At 45.1% G+C, this 20,434-nt stretch overlaps 1 protein-coding gene across 1 annotated transcript in view; it reads right to left on the minus strand.

Annotated features, from left to right (window-relative positions):
* Positions 1-3,510: 3,510 nt before the first annotated feature.
* TUBGCP5 (tubulin, gamma complex associated protein 5) overlaps positions 3,511-20,434 on the minus strand; it is a 43,792-nt gene continuing 26,868 nt past the window's right edge. Inside the window, exons 14-23 of the mRNA XM_011981495.1 lie at positions 14,924-15,122; positions 13,742-13,930; positions 12,815-12,997; positions 10,400-10,484; positions 10,180-10,300; positions 9,549-9,727; positions 8,138-8,263; positions 7,132-7,220; positions 4,906-5,006; positions 3,511-4,187 (exon numbers count right to left, since the gene is read on the minus strand). Coding sequence (XP_011836885.1) covers positions 4,141-4,187; positions 4,906-5,006; positions 7,132-7,220; positions 8,138-8,263; positions 9,549-9,727; positions 10,180-10,300; positions 10,400-10,484; positions 12,815-12,997; positions 13,742-13,930; positions 14,924-15,122 — 1,319 coding nt within the window. The 3' untranslated portion in view covers positions 3,511-4,140. The remainder of the gene's footprint in view (positions 4,188-4,905; positions 5,007-7,131; positions 7,221-8,137; positions 8,264-9,548; positions 9,728-10,179; positions 10,301-10,399; positions 10,485-12,814; positions 12,998-13,741; positions 13,931-14,923; positions 15,123-20,434) is intronic.

The following is a 20,434-nucleotide window of genomic DNA, read 5'->3' on the forward strand; positions in this document are numbered from 1 at the left end:
CCTCCCAAAGTGCTAGGATTACAGATGTGAGCCTATTTTGGTCTTTAATCTCTGAGTAATGCTTTGTGGTTTTCTTCATAAAGGAATTGTATATATTGTACCAAATGCATTCCTAGAAAATAGGTATTTCCAATGTCATGTTAATTTTTGTTTTTCTTCTTGGGAAGATGGGAATCACAACGTACAGGCTTCTTACATGCCTGTCTGGAAAACCACTTACAATTTTAAAAAAAGGTCTTTAGAAGGTCAAATAGAGCCATAAGAAAAATGGAGTGAGACCCAATCCATTTTACACATACGATAGGGCAATGTGCCGCACAGCGCCAGCTTCTCCAGACACACGAGTGACAGCTCTCGGTCAGATTCACTGTAAAGATGTCTTTTCACTCAGAAAACTCAAGTGGCACTTGATGAAGGTAGCTGACATGATGTGACGTCCAGAGCCCTCCACGTGGGACTGCCAACCCCTCAGCCCCTCCGCTGCAGACACACACTCTTCCCAGGGACCTTCAGCCAGTGACAGAATGAGGGGTAGACAGGCCTGGCCATCTCGGTCCTACACAGGACCACCTGACGGCCAGTTCTGCTCCCCTGCATTGCAGACACTCTCAGCTCCGGCCCATCGCTCTGTGCTGTCTGCAGGGCCCTGCTCCACATCTCATTCCATCTCAGTATCGGTGCCAGTGTGTAGTCTGTTCTTCCCCAGTTTAAACTTGCTAATCTTCACTTGAGAGCTCTAAGTCTCAAGAAAAGTGCAAATACAGGTACAGAATGAAATCTTAGTTAAGGTAACAACAAATTACAAATACTAATTTTTTTAAATGAAAATATTTCCTTTCCTCAACATCCAGTAAACTTTTCTATCCCAGGTTTAGAAAACCCCGATAATCCTGTTTATGAAGGAATGTGTTTTGGTAGTTTGATGTGATGATTTTTGTTAAGTATAAAAAGCTTTACCAGAAGAGCCACACTATCATTTTTTAAGTTTTTTTTTTTGAGACACAGTCTCACTGTTGCCCAGGCTGGAGTGCAGCAGCACAATCTCGGCTCACTGTAACCTCTGCCTCCTGGGTTCAGGAGATTCTCCTGGCTTAGCCCCAAGTAGCTGGGATTACAGGTGTACGCCACCATGCCTGGCTAATTTTTGTATTTTTAGTAGAGACAGGGTTTTGCCATGTTGGCCAGGCTGGTCTCGAACTCCTGACTTCAGGTGATCCACCCATCTCGGCCTCCCAAAGTGCTGGGATTTCAGGCGTGAGCCACCACGCCTGGCCCATTATTTAAAAGTTGACTCCCTCATGACGACAGTCTTACAGGAATAGATGCTCCATCAATTCCCATAGGATTTGGACTTACAGGACCAGGTCACAAGTGACTTCATGTATCTTACAGCTGTTGGGCTATACCATGGTATTTTCCTGAGTCTTGGAAGCAGCTGTTCATTTGAAGGCCTCCCCAGTGAATTTCTCCTGAGACTTCTGAGCAAAACCCAGGATGTGAATGGGCTGAACTCCAGATTTTGCCTTCCACGTGCAGGAAATGCTGATGCCACAAGAGATTGTGTCTAAGGGCAAGGGTGCCCTGGTTCTCTGCTGCTAGGGCTATTTGGAATTCAGTGGTTATTTTTCAGAAAGAAAGAAATGGTAAGTATCGTACTGAGTCATAAGTGTTAAGAGACATGCTGTGATGGTTGCTGACTTTATGTGTCACCTGACTGGGCCAAGGGATGCTGAGATGGCTGGGAAAACATTACTTGGGGCTGTGTCTGTGAGTGTTTCTGGAAGAGGTTAGTGTTTCAATTGGCAGAATGAGCAAAGATCACCTTCATCAGTGAGGACGAGCATGATCAATCTGCTGAGGGCCTGAATAGAACCAAAAGGCAGAGACAGGAAGGGCAAATTTGCTCTCTGCTTGAGTTGGGATATCCATCTTCTCCTCCCCTCCAACACTGGCACTCTCTGGTTCTCCAGCCCTTGAACTCAGACCCAGGACACCACTGGCTCTCCTGGTTCTTAGATCTTCAGGTTTGACCGAGAACTATGCCACTGGCTGTCCCAGGCCTCCAGCTTGCAGACGGCAGACCATGGGACTTCTCAGCCTCCAGGACTGCATAAGCCACTACTTCACGAGAAATCTCTTTCTATATCTCTATCTATATCCTATTTGTTCCATTTATCTGGAGGAGCCTAATACACATGCAAAAAGTATAAAAAGAAAATATGGAAAAATTGAATAGCAAGCATAATTTTATTCAAAATATAACTGGTTAGCTCATAAAAATTGCTCAGAAATATTGCCAGGTGCAGTGGCTCACGCCTGTAATCCCAGCACTTTGGGAGGCTGAGGTGGGTGGATCATCTGAGGCCAGGAGTTCGAGACCAGTCTGGCCAACAAGGCGAAAGAAACCCTGTCTCTACTAAAAATACAAAAATCAGCTGGGCGTGGTGGTGCATGCCTGAGATCCCGGTTACTCGGGAGGCTGAGGCAGGAGAATCACTTGAATCCAGGAGGCAGAGGTTGCAGTGAGCCAAGATCGTGCCACTGCACTCCAGCCGAGGTAACAGAGTGAGACTCCATTTCAAAAAACAAAGAAATACCAAACAATAATATGTACCAACAGTTCGCCCTAAGTGAAGTTGGCCTTTTACATTTATCGCTATTGGTTGTAGCTATTTTCCACGTGGAACTTCTCAGGCACATAAAACATATAAACATTTCTTTCTTTTTTTTGTTGGAGACAAGGTCTTGCTCTGTTATCCCGGCTGGAGTGCAGTGATGCAATCATGGCTCACTGCAGCCTCGATTTCCTGGTCTCAAGCGATCCTCCCACCTCAGCCTCCCAAGTAGCTGGGACCACAGGAACTGCAGCCTCGACCTCCTGGTCTCAAGGGGTCCTCCCACCTTAGCCTCCCAAGTAGCTGGAAACACAGGCACATGCCACCATGCTTGGCTAATTTTTTTTTTTTTTTTGGAGTCTTGCTCTGTCACCCAGGATGGAGTGCAGTGGTGCAATCTAGGCTCACTGCAACCTCTGCCTCCTGGGTTCAAGTGATTCTCCTGCCTCAGCCTCCTAAGTAGCTGGGATTACAGATGTGTGCCACCACGCCCAGCTAAATTTTTTGTATTTTTAGTAGAGATTGGGTTTCACCATGTTGGCCAGGCTGGTCTTGAACTCCTGACCTCAGATGATCCGTCCGCCTCAGCCTCCCAAAGTGCTGGGATTACAGGCATAGCCACCACGCCCGGCCCTTGGCTAATTTTTAAGTTTTTTTTGTAGAGATGGGGTCTCATATGTTGCCTAGGCAGGTCTTGAACTCCTGGCCTCAAGTAGTCGTCTCACCTCAGCCTTTCAAAGTGCTGGGATTATAGGCTTGAGAGACTACACCCAGACAAAATATAAATATTTGTAGGAAAGCTAAATCTAAGACAACTTTTAGGGAAGACAACATGTAAAACTCTATATAGAAAGCTTCTGTGACTGAAGGACAGCAGCAAAAGGATAATAAAATAATTTTAAGTCCTTTATTTTGAATATCAGAATTACATTTTCAAAATATGATATAATTTATATTTAAAGATATCAGTACCATAAATCTGTATCTTACAGTAGGAAATATAGAGTAAACAGCCTGTATACACTTTGCACTGACACAATTTTATGTACACAACTCTATACAGTATCTACTAATCTCCAGAAAACCCACCTACAATCCATCTGTCTGGACTGCAGACAAGTGGTTCTTTTTGAGTCAGGATCTCACTCTGTCACCCAGGTTGCATTGCAGTAGTGCAATCATGGCTCACTGCAGTCTTGACCTCCTGGGCTCAAGTAATCCTCCCATCTAGGCCTCCTGAGTAGCTAGAGAGGCACACACCACGTCTGGATACATTTTGTATTTTTGGTAGACACAGGGTTTCACCATGTTACCCAGGCTGGCCTCAAACTCCTGGGCTCAAGTGATTCGCCTGCCTTGGCCTCCCATAGTGCTGGGATTAGAGGCGTGAGTGACTGTGCCCGGTCGACAGTGGACAAGTTTTACAAATAAACCAAAATTAAAAGATTCTCACTTTTCAGCTGCACATGGTGGAAATGTACATGTATGATGATGAAGTTGGAGCTATTTCTCACACTGAAGACATTTAACTCTGTTCCATGCCAGCCATGAGTGACAGCGCTAGAGATTCCACTATGGGAAGAAAAAAAATAAGGTTAAAACAACAGGTTTAAATGTTGAAAAAAAAAAAAAATTTTTTTTTTCGAGACAGAGTCCCATTCTGTCACCCAGGCTGGAGTGCAATGGTATAATCTTGGCTCACTGCAACCTCCACCTCCAGGGTTCAAGCAATTCTCCTGCCTCAGCCTGCTGTGTAGCTGGGATTTCAGGCATGTGCCACCACGTCCAGCTAATTTTTGTATTTTTAGTAGAGACAGGGTTTTGCCATGTTGGCCAGGCTGTTCTCCCAACTCCTGACCTCAAGTGATTCAGCTGGCCTCCCAAAGTGCTGGGATTACAGGCGTGAGCCACTGCACCAGGCCAGGAGCTTTAAATTCCTAAAAAAATTTTTAAGAAGTCTAGCTTTTGAAAAGAAAGTTACAAAAACTACACGATAGTGGAGTGTGACAGAAATCTATTCTGCCATCAACTTTAATAGTTTTAGAAATTTGTTGTAATAAATGGCATAACAGAAAGTAAGATCCTCAGGCTTACAAATATTCGATATGCACTCACCCTCACTGTAATGCTTAAAAAGCAATTCAAAGCATGGGACAACTGCTAAGGGACTTTTCAGTTTTGAAATGGTGAGAAATTCTAATTCTTCATGGGATCAGTAACAAAATAATGACACATACTCTTAGTTACAAGAAAATACAGAGGTAGAAACATTTTAACATGATATACTCACAATGGGGAAAGGATCCTCTACAGACGGCTTTGTTTAAAATGGTTACAAGAAACATATGGCAGTTTTTAAAATCAGACTCCATTTTCTCTATAGATTCCATTCTAGGAATAAAAGTAAATTTCAATTAAGTGAGTGCATTGGGGGTTTATATGTAGGCTTCAAGATATCTGTGGAGTAATTTCAAATGTGTTTTGGTTTAATGATTTAAAATCCTAAATCTAAAGATTATAAAATAAAACACATAGCGTCCTACCCTACTTTAAAATAAAAAATGTCAAAGTGTTTCAAAGGAAGGTTCATTAGGATATAAAGCTGTGCTGTGCTGTTTCCAGATAGTATCTAGTTCTGGAACTAGGAGGACCAAAGACACTCCCTTTTCCTTTAAACAGTTCTGTTTTTATTATTTACAAGCATACGTTCTCTTTGAAATAAAGAATACATTAAGGATATAAACCTTAAAATTTGAAATTATTTTTAAAAAGCCTTTTTTTTTTTTTGAGACGGAGTCTTGCTCTGTTGCCCATGCTGGAGTGCACTGGCACGATCCACCTCCTGGGTTCAAGCAATTCTCCTGCCTTAGCCTCCTGAGTAGCTGGGATTACAGATGCCCACTATCACGCCTGACTAATTTGTGTATTTTTAGTAGAGACGGGGTTTCGCCATGTTGGTCAGTCTGGTCTCGAACTCCTGACCTCAGTTGATCTGCCCTCCTTGGCCTCCCAAAGTGCTGGGATTACAGTTGTGAGTCACGGAGCCCGTCCCGGCTGCCTTTTTTTTTTTTTTTTTTGAGACACAGTTTCGCTCTTGTTGCCCAGGCTGGAGTGCAATGTAGTGATCTCGGCTCACCACACCACAACCTCCGCCTCCTTGGTTTAAGCAATTCTCTTGCCTCAGCCTCCCGAGTAGCTGGGATTACAGGCATGCACCACTGCGCCTGGCCAATTTTGTATTTTTAGGAGAGATGGGGTTTTTCCATGTTGGTCAGGCTGGTCTCGAACTCCTGACCTCAGGAAATCTACCCATCTTGGCCTCCCACAGTGCTGGGATTACAGGCGTGAGCCGCCACTGCGCCCGGCCTTTCTTTTTTTTTTTTTTTTTAAGAGAAATATCAAACACATGTAAGAGAGAACTTCATAAGGGGCTTCCATGGCCCACTGCCCAGCCATGGCAGGTGGCACCCACGTGCCAAGCTTACACCTCCACAGCTCCACCACAGTATTCGGAAATAAACCGGAGACATCAGAGTCACTGCAGTCATGAATATTTCATAAGTATAAGTGTATACTTTAAAGATAAAGATTCCTTTCAAAACACAGCCACAACACCATTTGAGTCAGCAATATAAAGCAAGTAAGACTTCTATTTCCATCCCTGCAAGGATGGCTTCATCTACTATCTTAGTTTCTAGATTCAGAGTACAGCCAAGAGGAGATTTCCAATTACATTAGCACTCAAATGAACTCTTACCTACTTACTAACATGGAGTAAGTACAGGCTATTATAACAACCCAGTCAACCAAACATGTGCTTTTCTTTCATGGTAGTAATAGCAGAAGTACTGTGGCACTGACTTCACAAACAGGACAGGTAACAAAATATTGAGCTGTACACTGGAGTTCACAGTAGAGGACGGCAGTGCTGGAGGGAACTGCTCCCGCGTCCACTGTCCCTTGATTCAGTGCACTTGCCTATGTGATGTGTGTGAATAACGAACACTCAAAATACAGTATCTTTCAGAGCTCATCCAAAATACAACTTTGGAGAACCGTCTAGCATGATGTTCAGAATTCGGTTTAAAATAATTCAGCAAGTGTGACTGGGGAGATGGGCACAGACATGACAGAGCTGTCCTCACTGGTACAGCTGAAGCAGGTGCCAGCACAGCGTTCACAACTGTCCTTGCCACTTCTGTTTGAAGGTGTCCATGATAAAAATTAACAAAACCTACACAACATGAGTGTAATCTAAAAATGTTTGCCTGTTCAGTTAGAAGACCTCAGATTTTTAAAAATGTTTTACTTCTCACAAAAGACTTGCACTTTTTTTTTTTTTTTTTTTTAAAACTCTGGGTCTTGCTATGTTGCCCAGGCTGGTCTTGAACTCCTGGGGTCAAGCAATCCTCGTCTCTCAGCCTCCTGAGAGGCTGGGAAGACGCTGTCTCTAAAAAAAAGGGAAGCTGAAGCTGAAATGGTTAGAGCACAGATGCTTCAGAAGTCACATACTTACCGCCAAGTGCCCAGGCCTGCCTGCCAACCGTCTGCAAACATGAGGGCCAAGTTCAACACCTTCATGATAGCTTCTTTCACAAAGCTGACCTGGAGACCAAAGTCACAGAACACAAACTGTAACTAGGTTTGGACACTGATACCAGCACTTTTACCTATTTTAAATGAATCACAGAAAAAGCTCCTCACTACTGTGACTGCCTTCTATGTATATGGAAGGGTACTAGGCTCTGAACCATGCCCACTTGGGAACAGGCACATGCATTCACTGAATGGAACATACAGGCGGTATTAGCAGTAGAGCCAAACCAGCAGAACAAACTGTTAAGACCTTTTCCTGGGATGGCCACTTAAATTCACCAATGAAACTAGGATAAAGAATTCCAATGGTTTTAACACGACGGGATTCCGTCTATTCACATGAAGTGGACATACTATTAACTGCAGACATGATTTTCCAACTGAATCCAAGAGTAACGCAGAGTGAGTGCTGACTATCAAACACGGTTCTCATGTTGCTCTTAGATACAACTTCTATGAATAGGGCACTCCTCCTTGTTTTTTTTTTTGAGACAAGGTCTTGCTCTGTTACCCAAGCTGGAGTGCAGAGTGCAGTGGTGTGATCACAGTTCATTGCAGCTTCGAACTACTGGCCTCAAACAATGCTCCCACCTCAGCCTCGGAAGTAGCTGGGCCTCCAGGTGTACACCACTGTGTCTGCTAATCTTTTTAATTTTTTGTAAAGACAGAGTCTTCCTATGTTGTCCAGGCTGGTCTTGAACTCTTGGCTTCATAAGATCTGCCCGCCTCAGTTTCCCAAAGTGCTGGGATTATAGGCGTGAGCCACTGTGGCTGGCCTGGGGCATTTGTTTGTAACCTCATTTGATCTGGTTCTTCCTTAAAGAATATTCTACAGGACAGAAGCTTCATCATCATAAAATTCCAAAGCAGGCAGACAGCGCCACTCGCCCAGCAGGGGCCACATCTGCAAGAGACATCTCATGTACCTTTTCTCTCAGCAGACACCGGTCATGGATGGTTGACAGATACCTATAGTGAATTTTAATCAACTGATCTAAATCCTTGGCTTCCTCGACTTGATGTTGAAACTCCAGCCCTGTACTGTGGAGAATCTTGGAAGAGAAAGACAAAAAGCTTAATCAGCAGCCTTGAGGACTTGTGTGCTGCACACAAATCTTCTTTACTAAGCTCTTCTACTTCTCTCAAATTCCTCCTTCAATAATCACATCTAGAAAGTTTCGTCAGGTACCATTCTTTAAAGGCTGGCTGGATATGCTGGCGTGCTGATCCAAAGAGGAGGCGGGGGTCAGTCCTGTAGGACACCCACTTGCACAGTGAATGAATGAACGCCAAAGTCTGGACTAACAGATTCCCTGGCAGGAAGGGGCAAGTACATTGAACTGTATATAAGACACATTGATTAAAAAAAAAAAATCAAGCAAATGTGTTACTTTTATACAAATTACAGTGAATTTGTTTCTTAAGTTCCTTTTCTCATACACTGATCTTTCTCTAAAATGAGTATAAGCATACTTCAAATAAAAAACAAACTAAGAAAAAACTTAAACTCTTATCATTTACTCTTAACAATTAGGGGCTTAATAAAGGCCAACCTTGCGAAGGTCAGTAATGCAGTCAGGGGAAACATGGAGCCCCTCTGCCATAGCCTTCCCGTCCAAAACACAGGCTTCAGTGGCTCACTTCACCCAAGCAAGGTGGGTTTCAGAACTCACAGACCAGGTATAAACAGGTCTAAACAGCAATTCAAATGCCAAATGCACACTGTCCTCAATAACACTGCTCTTTTCAGAACTCACAGACCAGGTATAAACAGGTCTAAACAATAATTCAAACCCCAAATGCATACTGTCATCTAATAACACTGCTCTTGTTCCAATTTCTGAACCCTTCTTTCAAACTTCCTCTAGAACTGGCTATGAGATGTACCAGAAAAACCGTTTCATTTACTTTGTAGTGAGTTACCTCTTGTTTTTTAAGAAAAAAGTCTATCACTTGGCTGCATCTTCCTCCCAAACACCACAGTGGATTTTGGCTGTTACTAAACATTGGAGCCATTTTCTAGGGACAGCTGTCATCACTATTGAACACTAAAGGACTACGCGGCACGTTCTGAAGGCAATTCCAGAAGAGGAGCTGTGGCTGTGCCTGTCCCCAGGGCTGCTGGACAGGAGGGACCAGTGGCCTCTGGATACACACATTCCGGTATAATTACAAAAACATTCCTCCCACTGCCATGTTATTTTATGATCAAATTTGCTACATGTCCCGTTTTCAGTCTGTAGGCATTTTGTATTTATAAACACATTATAAGTAATTCTCTATGAACAACTGTATAGATAAGGCGATAGCACTGAAGCAGATGGGAGAGGCACAAACCCTGGTCATGATGTAGTTGTGCAAGCTGTTCACGAAATGCATGAGCTTCACTCTTAAGAGGAACATGCGATGAATCTGCTGTCTTACTGGTTCTTTTTGTGGTCCGAACTGAGCAACTGTGTCTTGTTCACGTACAAGGCCTTCTTGAAGTCGTGGTTTTTCCGCAGTACTAACCAGTTCTATAAAAGATGGGAAGAGCACAGTGGACAGAAAGAGCATCAACTCAAGCCCCACTACGCCATGATGCCTGTTTTTGGCAGAAACTTGGAGGGATGTGGCCCTGGTACCACAGAAAGCAATGGCAGGGGTGGCAGGAACCGAACCTCAGTGCCTCTGGAAGGTGCAGTGGGGAAAGTTCCCTGTATCACTTTTCCTAACCAAGTTGTTGCATTTCAGATCAACTGTACATACAACTTCCTGATCTTTCTTTCAGGTATTTGACATCCGTAAACCCACTGCTGGAATACGCACCATTTTGGCATTTCTATACACATAAAAAAAGAACGACAACCACCAACCTCTTTTTTTTCTTTTTTCCAGATCTCCGTATGCTTTCCTTCCCCACCAACCTCTTTTATTAAGGGCTAAAATTAAATTAAATTACAATTTATCTGCTGAAAACAAATCTTACCACCAAAAAGTAAAACATCCAGACTATATTTTGCCCACTTTATTTGCAGTAAGAGAAGAAACACTTGATTATAAATTTTTTGACATTCCAAACTTATAACAATGTCCACGGGCCATGGGACCTATGAAACAAAAACACAATTAGAACAGAAATAACCAATTACTTGCATGTTTTAATTTCAGTAGAAAACACTGTTCATACAAATAATATAAGCATATACCTTGTAGCTGAGGGTCAGACCGTCTAAGATATGAACAGGCAGTTTCTTCTTAGCTGTGTCAACATTTTCAAAAGATATAGATAAACTAAAGAAAGAAATTTCAGTTTTAGTTTGTGAAAGCACTATGTCACACAAAAATCCTTTTAAAATAATTAGTATTTACACAATATTCCCCAAAAGATACTGCATTTCATAAAAGAAATGCAAACATTTCAACAAGTGTATCTTTTCTAACATATATTCCAGAGCTGAAACTTGGATTTAGAAATAAGAGAGGGGGACAGCTTTTACATAATGAGTTTAGTTGTAGAAGAGACACAACAATGGTAGTAATTAGAAAAAAGATGAAGCTGAGGAAGACAGTAAACCTCAGGCAATGGCTGGGAAGATGAAGTCTCTGCTGAGGTTGGGGGTGGGCAGGGGAGGGCGAGCAGAACAGCTCGAGGGAGCTGAACATGCGGTGAGAGTATTGCTTTGAGAGCCCCATCAAGATGGGACGGGGTCTGCTTCTACACCAGAGGTGTTGTGCAGTGCTTCATCCACGAGTTCGAGACAGGTTTGAACGTGACTCATATGGGAAAGCAAGCATCTAACATGGACATGAAAATGTCCAAGTGCCAGGCACTATTATGTGTCCTTAGCTCATTTAATCCTCAAAATAGTCCCATCAGTGGTTCCTGAGAAACGTCCTCTTCCACAGTCACAGAGGCACTAAGAGGGGATGCCTGCATGCATATGAAGAAGGTTTAAAGTGGGGAGTGAACTTCCACACCAGAGCTGTCAAAGGGCAGTGTGATTATGAACTGGCTGATTGTGACACAGGCACTAGTCAGAATTTTTAGCTTTCGGCCGGGCGCGGTGGCTCACACCTGTAATCCCAGCACTTTGTGAGGCCGAGGCAGGCGGATCACGAGGTCGGATCGAGACCATCCTAGCTAACACAGTGAAACCCCATCTCTAGTAAAAGTAAAAAAAATTAGCCGGGCATGGTGGCGGGAGCCAGTAGTCCCAGCTACTCAAGAGGCTGAGGCAGGAGAATGGCCTGAACCCTGGAGGCGAAGCTTGCAGTGAGCCGAGATCGCACCAGTGCACTCCAGCCTGGGCGACAAAGCAAGACTCCGTCTCAAAAAAAAAGAATTTTTAGCTCTTAATGGCCTGGTATGCATGCATTCACTCAGCGCTCAGTAGATATCTACCAAATTCGATACTAAGTTAGCTGCTGCACTGAGCAGGCAATAGAAAGCCACTCTCTCTTCCCTCCAGGGACTCCCAGCCCAGCGCAGCACATGAAGATGTAGGAGTGAGCAGACCTCTGCTGGCCCAAGAATTGGAGAGTATGTCACAGGGAGGCGAGAGGACAGCACGTGCAGACACCAGAAATATTCTGAGGTCCCTGAAATGCAAAGTGAGATAGGAGAGAGAACGTGGTGTGTATGGTGCAACACATGAGGCTGGGAAAACGGAGCCAGACAGTTAATAGCTTTCTCCCTTCCGAGACAAAGCTTAGTCCATTTGTTAGGAGGCACCCACGGCGAGCACACGCATGAGTGGTGGAAGTCACTGCTGGTGGTCTGAGGTCACTCTGGTGAGCGTCGAGTCTGTTTTGGTGGAAGGGAGTGAGGCTGAGAGAGACAGGCCATTGGGGAGGTCTGAGCCAGTTCTGCGAGGTCAGGGGCATTCTCTAGGAGGCGGGACTGATAAACCTCACGTGTGGGAGCTGAGAGAGAGGAAGCACTGGCTCCAGCCATGTGAAGGAGGCCACCAGACCCTGACAGGCTGGATGGTGGCAACTTTTTTTTGTAGGGACGAGGTCCCACTATGTTGCCCAGACTGGTTGCAAACTCCTGAGCTCAAGCAATCCTCCCAACTTGGCCTCCCAAAGTGCTAGGATTACTGGCATGAGCCACTGCACCCGGCCATATGGTGGCATCTCAGCATCTTTTCTTGTTTAGCGGCAGACTCACTTAGCTAGCCTCTGCCTCAATTTTCTTTTTTTTAAAATGGAGTCTCGTTCTTGACGCCCAGGCTGGAGTGCAGTGGTGTGATCTTGGCTCACTGCAACCTCTGCCTCCCAGGTTCAAGAGATTCTCCTGCTTTTAGCCTCCCAAGTAGCCAGGATTCCAGGTGCCTGCCACCATGCTTTTGGTATTTTTAGTAGAGATGGAGTTTCACCATGTTGGCCAGGCTGGTCTCGAACTCCTGACCTCAGGTGATCCAGCGCCTCTGCCTCCCAAAGTGCTGGGATTACAGGTATGAGCCACCGTGCCTGGCCTCCATTTTCTAATAAGTAAAATAATATTAGTAAAACTCATAGGAATAGTATGAGAATAAAATAATCTGTGTAATTCATAGACGACTTATTGGCACATAGTTCATGTTATACTAATTTAAATAAAGGTGGCTTCCATAATTTACCGTGAACTATCCTCAGGATAACGCTGTCCTACTGCTTCTTGGAGTTGGACATTAAGAAAAGACACATTCTGCCATGTTTCCTTTTCTCTTATTTTATCAAAAATGGATGTGTAGAAGTCATACATGGTATCTCCTCCTTCCATTAAGAAAAAATTTCTCATGGCTTGCAAGTATTCTACCAACCTGCATGGAGAGAAAATGAGTGACACAAAGATCTCTGGTGTTCGTAAGGCAGGATTCTGGATCAACACCAGGTTTTGTACCCTGTTTTTAGTGAAACAAGTTTACATTCTACATTTACTAAAATTAGAAATACTAACACCTCTTAAACCTATTCCAGTAATAAAAACAGCACAGGTTTTCATCATCACAAAGGTTATCTTCTATAACTAAATGATAGAAAATTGGGCAGTCACAAAAATGTTAACAAAAAAAATCCAAATCCCATCATTCCCATCATTAATATTTAATTTTTGGAATGTTTCTTTCCTGTCTTTTCTACGCGTTAAGAAAACCTAGTTCCTACCATATTATATATCCTGCTTTTAAATTGCCATAATTTTTATGAACTTTACGAAGTTCATACGTGGGTATGTATATGCCATATTTATGGATACACCATAGTTTCAAGAACTAGTCATCTATCACTAAGTAATTTAGTCTTTTTCATTCTGATAACAAACTTTGTAATTTTTGTACAAGCTTTTTCTGTATTTGTTTTGGGAAAGATTCTCAGAAATACAGAATTAAGTTTCACAACATAGTTAAGAAAATATTGATAGTCAATTGATTTCTCTTAAAAAATTGTTTACTGCATATCCATTTCCTACTCTAATAAAAATTGAATTGAAATAGATTTTAAAATAATCTCAACTGTTCAAGTACAATCAACTATCTACTACTTCCAAAATTAAATTACTCTTTTACCTGTAATCTTTTTTTAGAGTTTGCATGAGATTTCCACAGCAATCTAGATACTGCTTGTCAATATGAGGATAGAGGCAGGATCTCAGCGTTAACTCAAAAGTCTGGCATGTCACAGATTCCGATGATCTATCCACACATACATCACCACCAGCAAACTTCTCGTGAAAGTCACTCTGCTCCAAATACATCCTTCAAGATAAAAATGTGTCTTCTTTTTATGAGCTGCTGTCAACAGAATTCTCTTAAAACCCTAAAGTCCCATTTTTACCTTTAGTCTTGAAGTTACCAACTACTACAGAAAGAGAAAAATCTTTCTCCCAAAAATATCCTTTGAGTGAACCAGTCTCTTGAAGTTGCCACTGCCTTAGGCTCAGGTACTAGAGCTGGTCTTCCTAGTGATGAGGGCTGGACACAGCAAATGCTGGCCATCAGACAACCCGGAACTGTGTGGGTATTAATGACTTACTCTAATGGATTAAGTGCTGAAAAGCAGCTTAAGCCCAGGACATACTATACGCCAATGGGGACCCTGACTCAATGGGTGTCGAGGGCCCACTCATGGCCCAGAGTTTCAGCATATTCTGGGTAAATGATGACACTTCCAGGGGCCCGAGGGCACAGACAAAAGTGGTACCACATGGTGGCAGGGCCAAGTCTGCAGACTTCCACAAACGACATGGAATCCAAACTATACACCTCAAACAGGGAGGCACAACATCTTGCATTCTGCTTGTTATAAAGGATAGGCAGGGCGCAGTGGCTCACACCTGTAATCCCAGCAATTTGGGAGGCCGAGGTGGGCAGATCACCTGAGGTCAGGAGTTTGAGATGGCCAACATGGCAAAACCCTGTCTCTACTAAAAATACAAAAATTAGCTGGGCGTGGTGGCACATGCCTGTAGTCCCAGGTACTTGGGAGGCCGAGGTAGGAGAATTGCTTAACCTGGGAGGCGAAGGTTGCAGTGAGCCAAGATCACGCCACTACACTCCAGCCTGGGTGATAGAGTGAGGCTCCATCTCAAACGAAAACAAAAACAAAAACAAACAAAAAAAAGAAAGGATAGCCTACAAGCGTTTTTGTTTTTAGGCCCGGAAAGCCCTACCTGCCAGAAATAAACAGTTAGCAAACATTGCACAAATTATGCCATTTCAATTCCTGATAACCCTGCGGCTGTGGATCACCTTGCAAAGTTAATGGCAAGCAGGGGATCATGAACATCATCCAGTTCAAGATGCCTTTCAGCAATGGACTGCATCTTCATTAGGTTCTCCTTGGTTGCCTGTTGCTCAGTAAGAACCTGTGGAGTGGAATCTTCTCCATGTCGAAGACGGGACTGTACAGATTCCAGAAAGAGAGTGTATAAACTTTTTCTTTCTGCATCTAAAACATAAAGAAATACGTAAGGTGAACTATGTTCTGTTTAATATTAACATTAAGTAACAAAAAATACATATATATATATATTTCGAGACAGAGTTTCGCTCTTGTTGCCCAGGCTGGAGCGCAATGGTGTGACCCTGGCTCACTGCAACCTCCGCCTCCCGAGCTCAAGCAATTCTCCTGCCTCAGCTTCCCAAGAAGCTGGGATTACAGGCATGTACCATCATGCCCAGCTAATTTTGCTTTTTTTTTTTTTTTTTTTAGTTGAGATAGGGTTTCACCATGTTGGTCAGGCTGGTCTCAAACTCCTGACCTCAAGTGATCCGCCGACCTTGGTCTCCCAAAGTGCTGGGATAACAGGTGTAAGCCACCGTGCCTGGCCCAAGAAATATTAAATAATATCATGTCTGGGTGTGGTGGCTTATGCCTGTAATCCTAGCACTTTAGGAAGCTGAGGTGGGTGGATCACTTACGCTCAGGAGTTTGAGACCAGCCTGGGCAACATGGTGAAACCCCAGCTTTACGAAAAAATTAGCTGAGTGCAGTGGCATGTGCCTGTGGTCCCAGCTACTTGGGAGGCTGAAGCACGAGAATTGCTTGAGCACTGGGAGGTGAAGGTTGCAATGAGCCGAGATCAAGCCACTGCAGTCCAAAGTGACAGCTGTCTTCAAAAAAAAAAAAAAAAATTTCCCTTGCCTCTAGGAGGGTCTATCCCTGTTTCCTTACCTTTACAGTGTAGCAAAACTCAACATTTTTATATTCTCTGTTAAACAACTGCAAAGTTCATACAATTACAACATATAAGCTAATTTTTTTTTCTGAACAGAGTAAGATCCTAATCAGAACACTTGAAAGTTCCTACGATCCTGCATAACACTACGCTAACACTGGTAAGAGTCACAGTCTCACTGGAAAAAACACTTTTGACAGCGGCCCTGGTAAGCTCATTACATAAGAAGGAAATACTCCACAAAGTGAAAATAAGTGTTGCATCTACTTATTTCAAGTAGATACAGTAATATAATTAATATAACATTGAGATGATTGAGATGTATAAATAAGGTCACATCTTTATCTTCCAAGTCTTTTTTTTTTTTGAGACGGAGTCTCGCTGTGTTGCCCAAGCTGGAGTGCAGTGGCGCGATCTCCACTCACTGCAAGCTCTGCCTCCCAGGTTCATGCCATTCTCCTGCCTCAGCCTCCCGAGTAGCTGGGGCCACAGGCGCCCACCATCACGCCCGGCTAATTTTTGTATTTTTCGTAGAGAAGGGGTTTCACCATGTTAGCCACAGGATGGTCTCGATCTCCTGACCTCGTGATCTGCCCGTCTCGGCCTCCTAAAGTGCTGGGATTACAGGCGTGAGCCACCGTGCCCGGCCCTTTCAAGTCTTTTTAGTCAGTTGATAAAACTTTTTTTTTTTTTTTTTTTGAGACGGAGTCTCACTCTGTCACCAGACTGGAGTGCAGTGGTGCGATCTTGGCTCACCGCACTCTCCGATGCCCTGGTTCAAGCGATTCTCTTGCCTCAGCCTCCTGAGTAGCAGGGAATTATAGGCATGCACCACCATGCCCAGTTAATTTTTGTATTTTTAGTAGAGACAGGGTTTTACCATGTTGACCAGGATGGTCTCGATCTCCTGACCTTGAGATCTGTCTGCCTCAGCCTCCGAAAGTGCTGGGATTATAGGATAAAACTTTGAATATATTAAATTGCATCATTTTCTTGAAATTTATGATCGAGTCTGAACTGCTCATAAAGAAATTCTTATCAGCCACGGTTCATGGTCCTCAAGGACTAACGCTGCACTGCATTAAGAAATGCCAGAAGGGTTGGGCATGGTGGCTCACGCCTGTAATCCCAGCACTTTAAAAGGCAGGTGGATCACCTGAAATCAAGAGTTCGAGACCAGCTTGGTCAACATGGTGAAACCCCATCTCTACTAAAAATACAAAAATTAGCTGGGCATGGTGGCTCACGCCTGTAGTCCCAGCTACTGGGGAAGCTGAGGCACGAGAAATCACTTGAGCTCAGGAGGCAGAGGTTGCGGTGAGATCATGCCACTGCACTCCAGCCTGGCGAACAGAGTGAGACTTGGTCTCGAAAAAAATAATAAATAAAATAAAATAAAATGCTAGAGGGAGTGATGCCGGCAAGGCGGCTACCTAGAGACACCTGGTGCACCTCCCCCAACAGCAAGATAGGACCAAAGCAACGAATCAACAGTTAAGATCTGATTGGAGGCCGCGGCCGGTGGCTCACACCTGTAATCCCAACACTCTGGGAGGCCGAGGTGGGCGGGTCACGAGGTCAGATCGAGACCATCCTGGCTAACACGGTGAAACCTCGTGTCTATTTAAAATACAAAAAAATTAGCTGGGTGTGGTAGCGGGCACCTGTAGTCCCAGCTGCTGGGGAGGCTGAGGCAGGAAAATGGCATGAACCCGGGAGGCCGAGCTTGCAGTGAGCCAAGATTGTGCCATTGCACTAGAGCCTGGGTGACAGAGCAAGACTCTGTCTCAAAAAAAAAAAAAGATGTGACTGGAGATGAAGGGCGAGTGCTGGAGTGCAGTGGGGGAGTGTGACAGTGCTGGTGACTGGAGGCCCAGGAGGGCAGCGTGGAGGCTCACAGCCTCCGCAGCCCCATCTTTCCTTCTCAGATCAGGCTGGTCTGGAGTTAAGAAGGACTTCCCATCGTTGGGTAAGGGTAAGCAGAAGAAACCCACCAGCCCCCACAAACACCTACAGTCCTTAACACAGGAGGATTCCACAGTTCCCACGAGCTCTGAGCCCAGTTTGGAGGCTGCTGGCAATTCACGCAGCTGCCTTGCCCTGGGTTAGGAGCACAAGGTGTGCCTTCTCCACCCACCCCTTTGAGCCAAGCTGTTGCAGCACGGCACCATCTTAAGACCAGAGCTAGGGCCGGGCACAGTGGCTCACACCTGTAATCCCAGCACTCTGGGAGGCTGAGGCGGGTGGATCACGAGGTTAGGAGATTGAGACCATCCTGACTAACACAGTGAAACCCCGTCTCCACTAAAAAAATACAAAAAATTAGCCGGGCATGGTGGCGGGCACCTGTAGTCCCAGCTACTTGGGAGGCTGAGGCAGGAGATGGCATGAACCCGGGAAGCAGAGCTTGCAGTGAGCCGGGATTGTGCCACTGCACTCCAGCCTGGGCAAAAGAGCGAGACTCTGTCTCAAAAATAAATAAATAAATAAAGACCAGAGCCATCTCTGGAGCACACCCTCCTCTGGGCCAGTAGCCACTGCACCTCTCCTGCCCCCCAGCCACTGGGGCTCCATCCTCATTCCACCAAGGCCACAGGGGTGGTTGAACACCACAACCCCAGCTATGTGGAGCCTGGGCCCAGGATCGGCTGTGATTCTGGTCCCGCACAGCAGGAAAACCAGCCCCTGCCACTGCACTTCCAGCCAGAGGAACAGTCTGGCAGCCCTGAGAGACCGAACCCACCGCTGAGTTGGCCGAACTGCTGTGCCATCTCTAGAGGGTGGGAACAGGCCCCTGAGCTTCCTACCAGCTGACAGGCCTCCAGGCTGGTGGAGCAGTTACAGACCTGTGCTCAGGAACTGAGAAACAGCCCCCTAGCACCAACCCCTTGCAGACAGGCCCGGGGCCTACCCAGTGGCCCTGGGCCAGCATTCAGGGTCTGAGAAACAGTTTCAGAGGCTGCCCTGGCAGGCATGTACCTAGGCTTCTTGAGCAGCCTTGCGCTGCATCCATTGCTTAAGAAGCAGCCCCAGAGGCAGCGCCTGGGAGTCACGACCCCAGGTCAGCTGAGCAGCCACAGGCCTGCATACTGGGCCTGCAAACAGCCCTGTGGTCTGCCCTTGGTGGGCATGTTCTGAGCCAGCTGGCACCCATATCCCAAACCTGAGAAAGAACCTTGAAGACCACCCCCAGTAAAGACACCCTCAGGCCAGCAGAGCAGCTTTCCACCCGCATGCTGGGCCTCAGAAGCAGCCTCCTGGGCTGCCACTGGCAGATACATACCTAGGGCTGTCAATAAGCCATGTGACCATGTCCCAGGACTGAAAAAGAGCCCCTTGAACTGTCCAGGCAGCCCTGTACCCACGTCCTGGGCCTGAGAAACAGGCCTCAAGTAATCCACCTGCCTTGGCCTCCAAAAGTACTGGGATTGGCCAGGTGTGGTGGCTCACGCCTGTAATGCCAACACTTTGGGAGGCCAAGGCGGGTGGATTGCTTGAGGTTAGGAGTTCAAGACCAGCCTGACCAACATGATAAAACCCCATCTCTACGAAAAATACAAAAATGAGCCAGGCATCGTGGCACATGCCTGTAATCCCATCTACTCAGCAGGCTGAGGCAAGAGAATCACTTGAACCCAGGAGGCAGAGCTTGCAGTGAGCTGAGAGCATGCCACTGCACTCCAGCCTGGGTAACAGAGCAAGACTCTGTCTCAAAAAAAAAAAAGAAAGAAAAAAAGTGCTGGGATTACAGGCATGAGCCACCAAGCCCGGCCAGTTGTGCCACTGTTGTCACAAACCCCCTCAGTGTAGGCCACTGAGGCACTTGCAAACATCACTAAAGTGGATTACAACTGAAGAAAGTACATGGAGACTACACTACTGCATTCATCCAGAACCAAGGCCAATGCATCCCACTGAACCCATACCCCAAGACCCATTCATATGAATAACTCTTTACAAAACATACTCCATAAAATTGGAAAAGGTGACTTTCCCACCAGATGTGTAGAAATAAATGTAGAAATACATCAAACATGGAAAAGCAAAGAAACATGACACCTCCCAAGAAAACCAGTAATTCTCCAGTAAGAGACTACAATGATACACGAAATGCTGGAAAAATAATTCAGAATTAAAATCTTAAGGAGACTCAGTGAGATACAAGAGAGTACAAATAAACATTCAACAAAATTAGGAAAAGAATGATTTGAATGAGAAATTCAACAGAAACAAATGTTTAACACACAAGCAAATTTTACAGTGAAAGAATTCAATGGATGAGGCAGGGCACGGTGGCTCACGCCTGTAATCCCAGCACTTTGGGAGGCCAAGGCGGGTGGATCACCTGAGTTCAGGAGTTCGAGATCAACCCGGCCAACATGGTGAAACCCCATCTCTACTAAAAACACAAAAAATTAGCCAGGTGTGGTGGTGGGTGCCTGTAATCCCAGCTACTCAGGAGGCTGAGGCAGGAGAATCACTTGAGCCAGGGAGGCAGAGCTTGCAGTAGCCAGAACGCACCACTGCACTCCAGCCTGGGTGACGGGAGTAAAACCCTGTCTCAGAAAAAAAAAAAAAAAAA

This window comes from Mandrillus leucophaeus, unplaced genomic scaffold (assembly GCF_000951045.1).
Source record: "Mandrillus leucophaeus isolate KB7577 unplaced genomic scaffold, Mleu.le_1.0 Scaffold227, whole genome shotgun sequence".
Classification (NCBI taxonomy): domain Eukaryota; kingdom Metazoa; phylum Chordata; class Mammalia; order Primates; family Cercopithecidae; genus Mandrillus; species Mandrillus leucophaeus.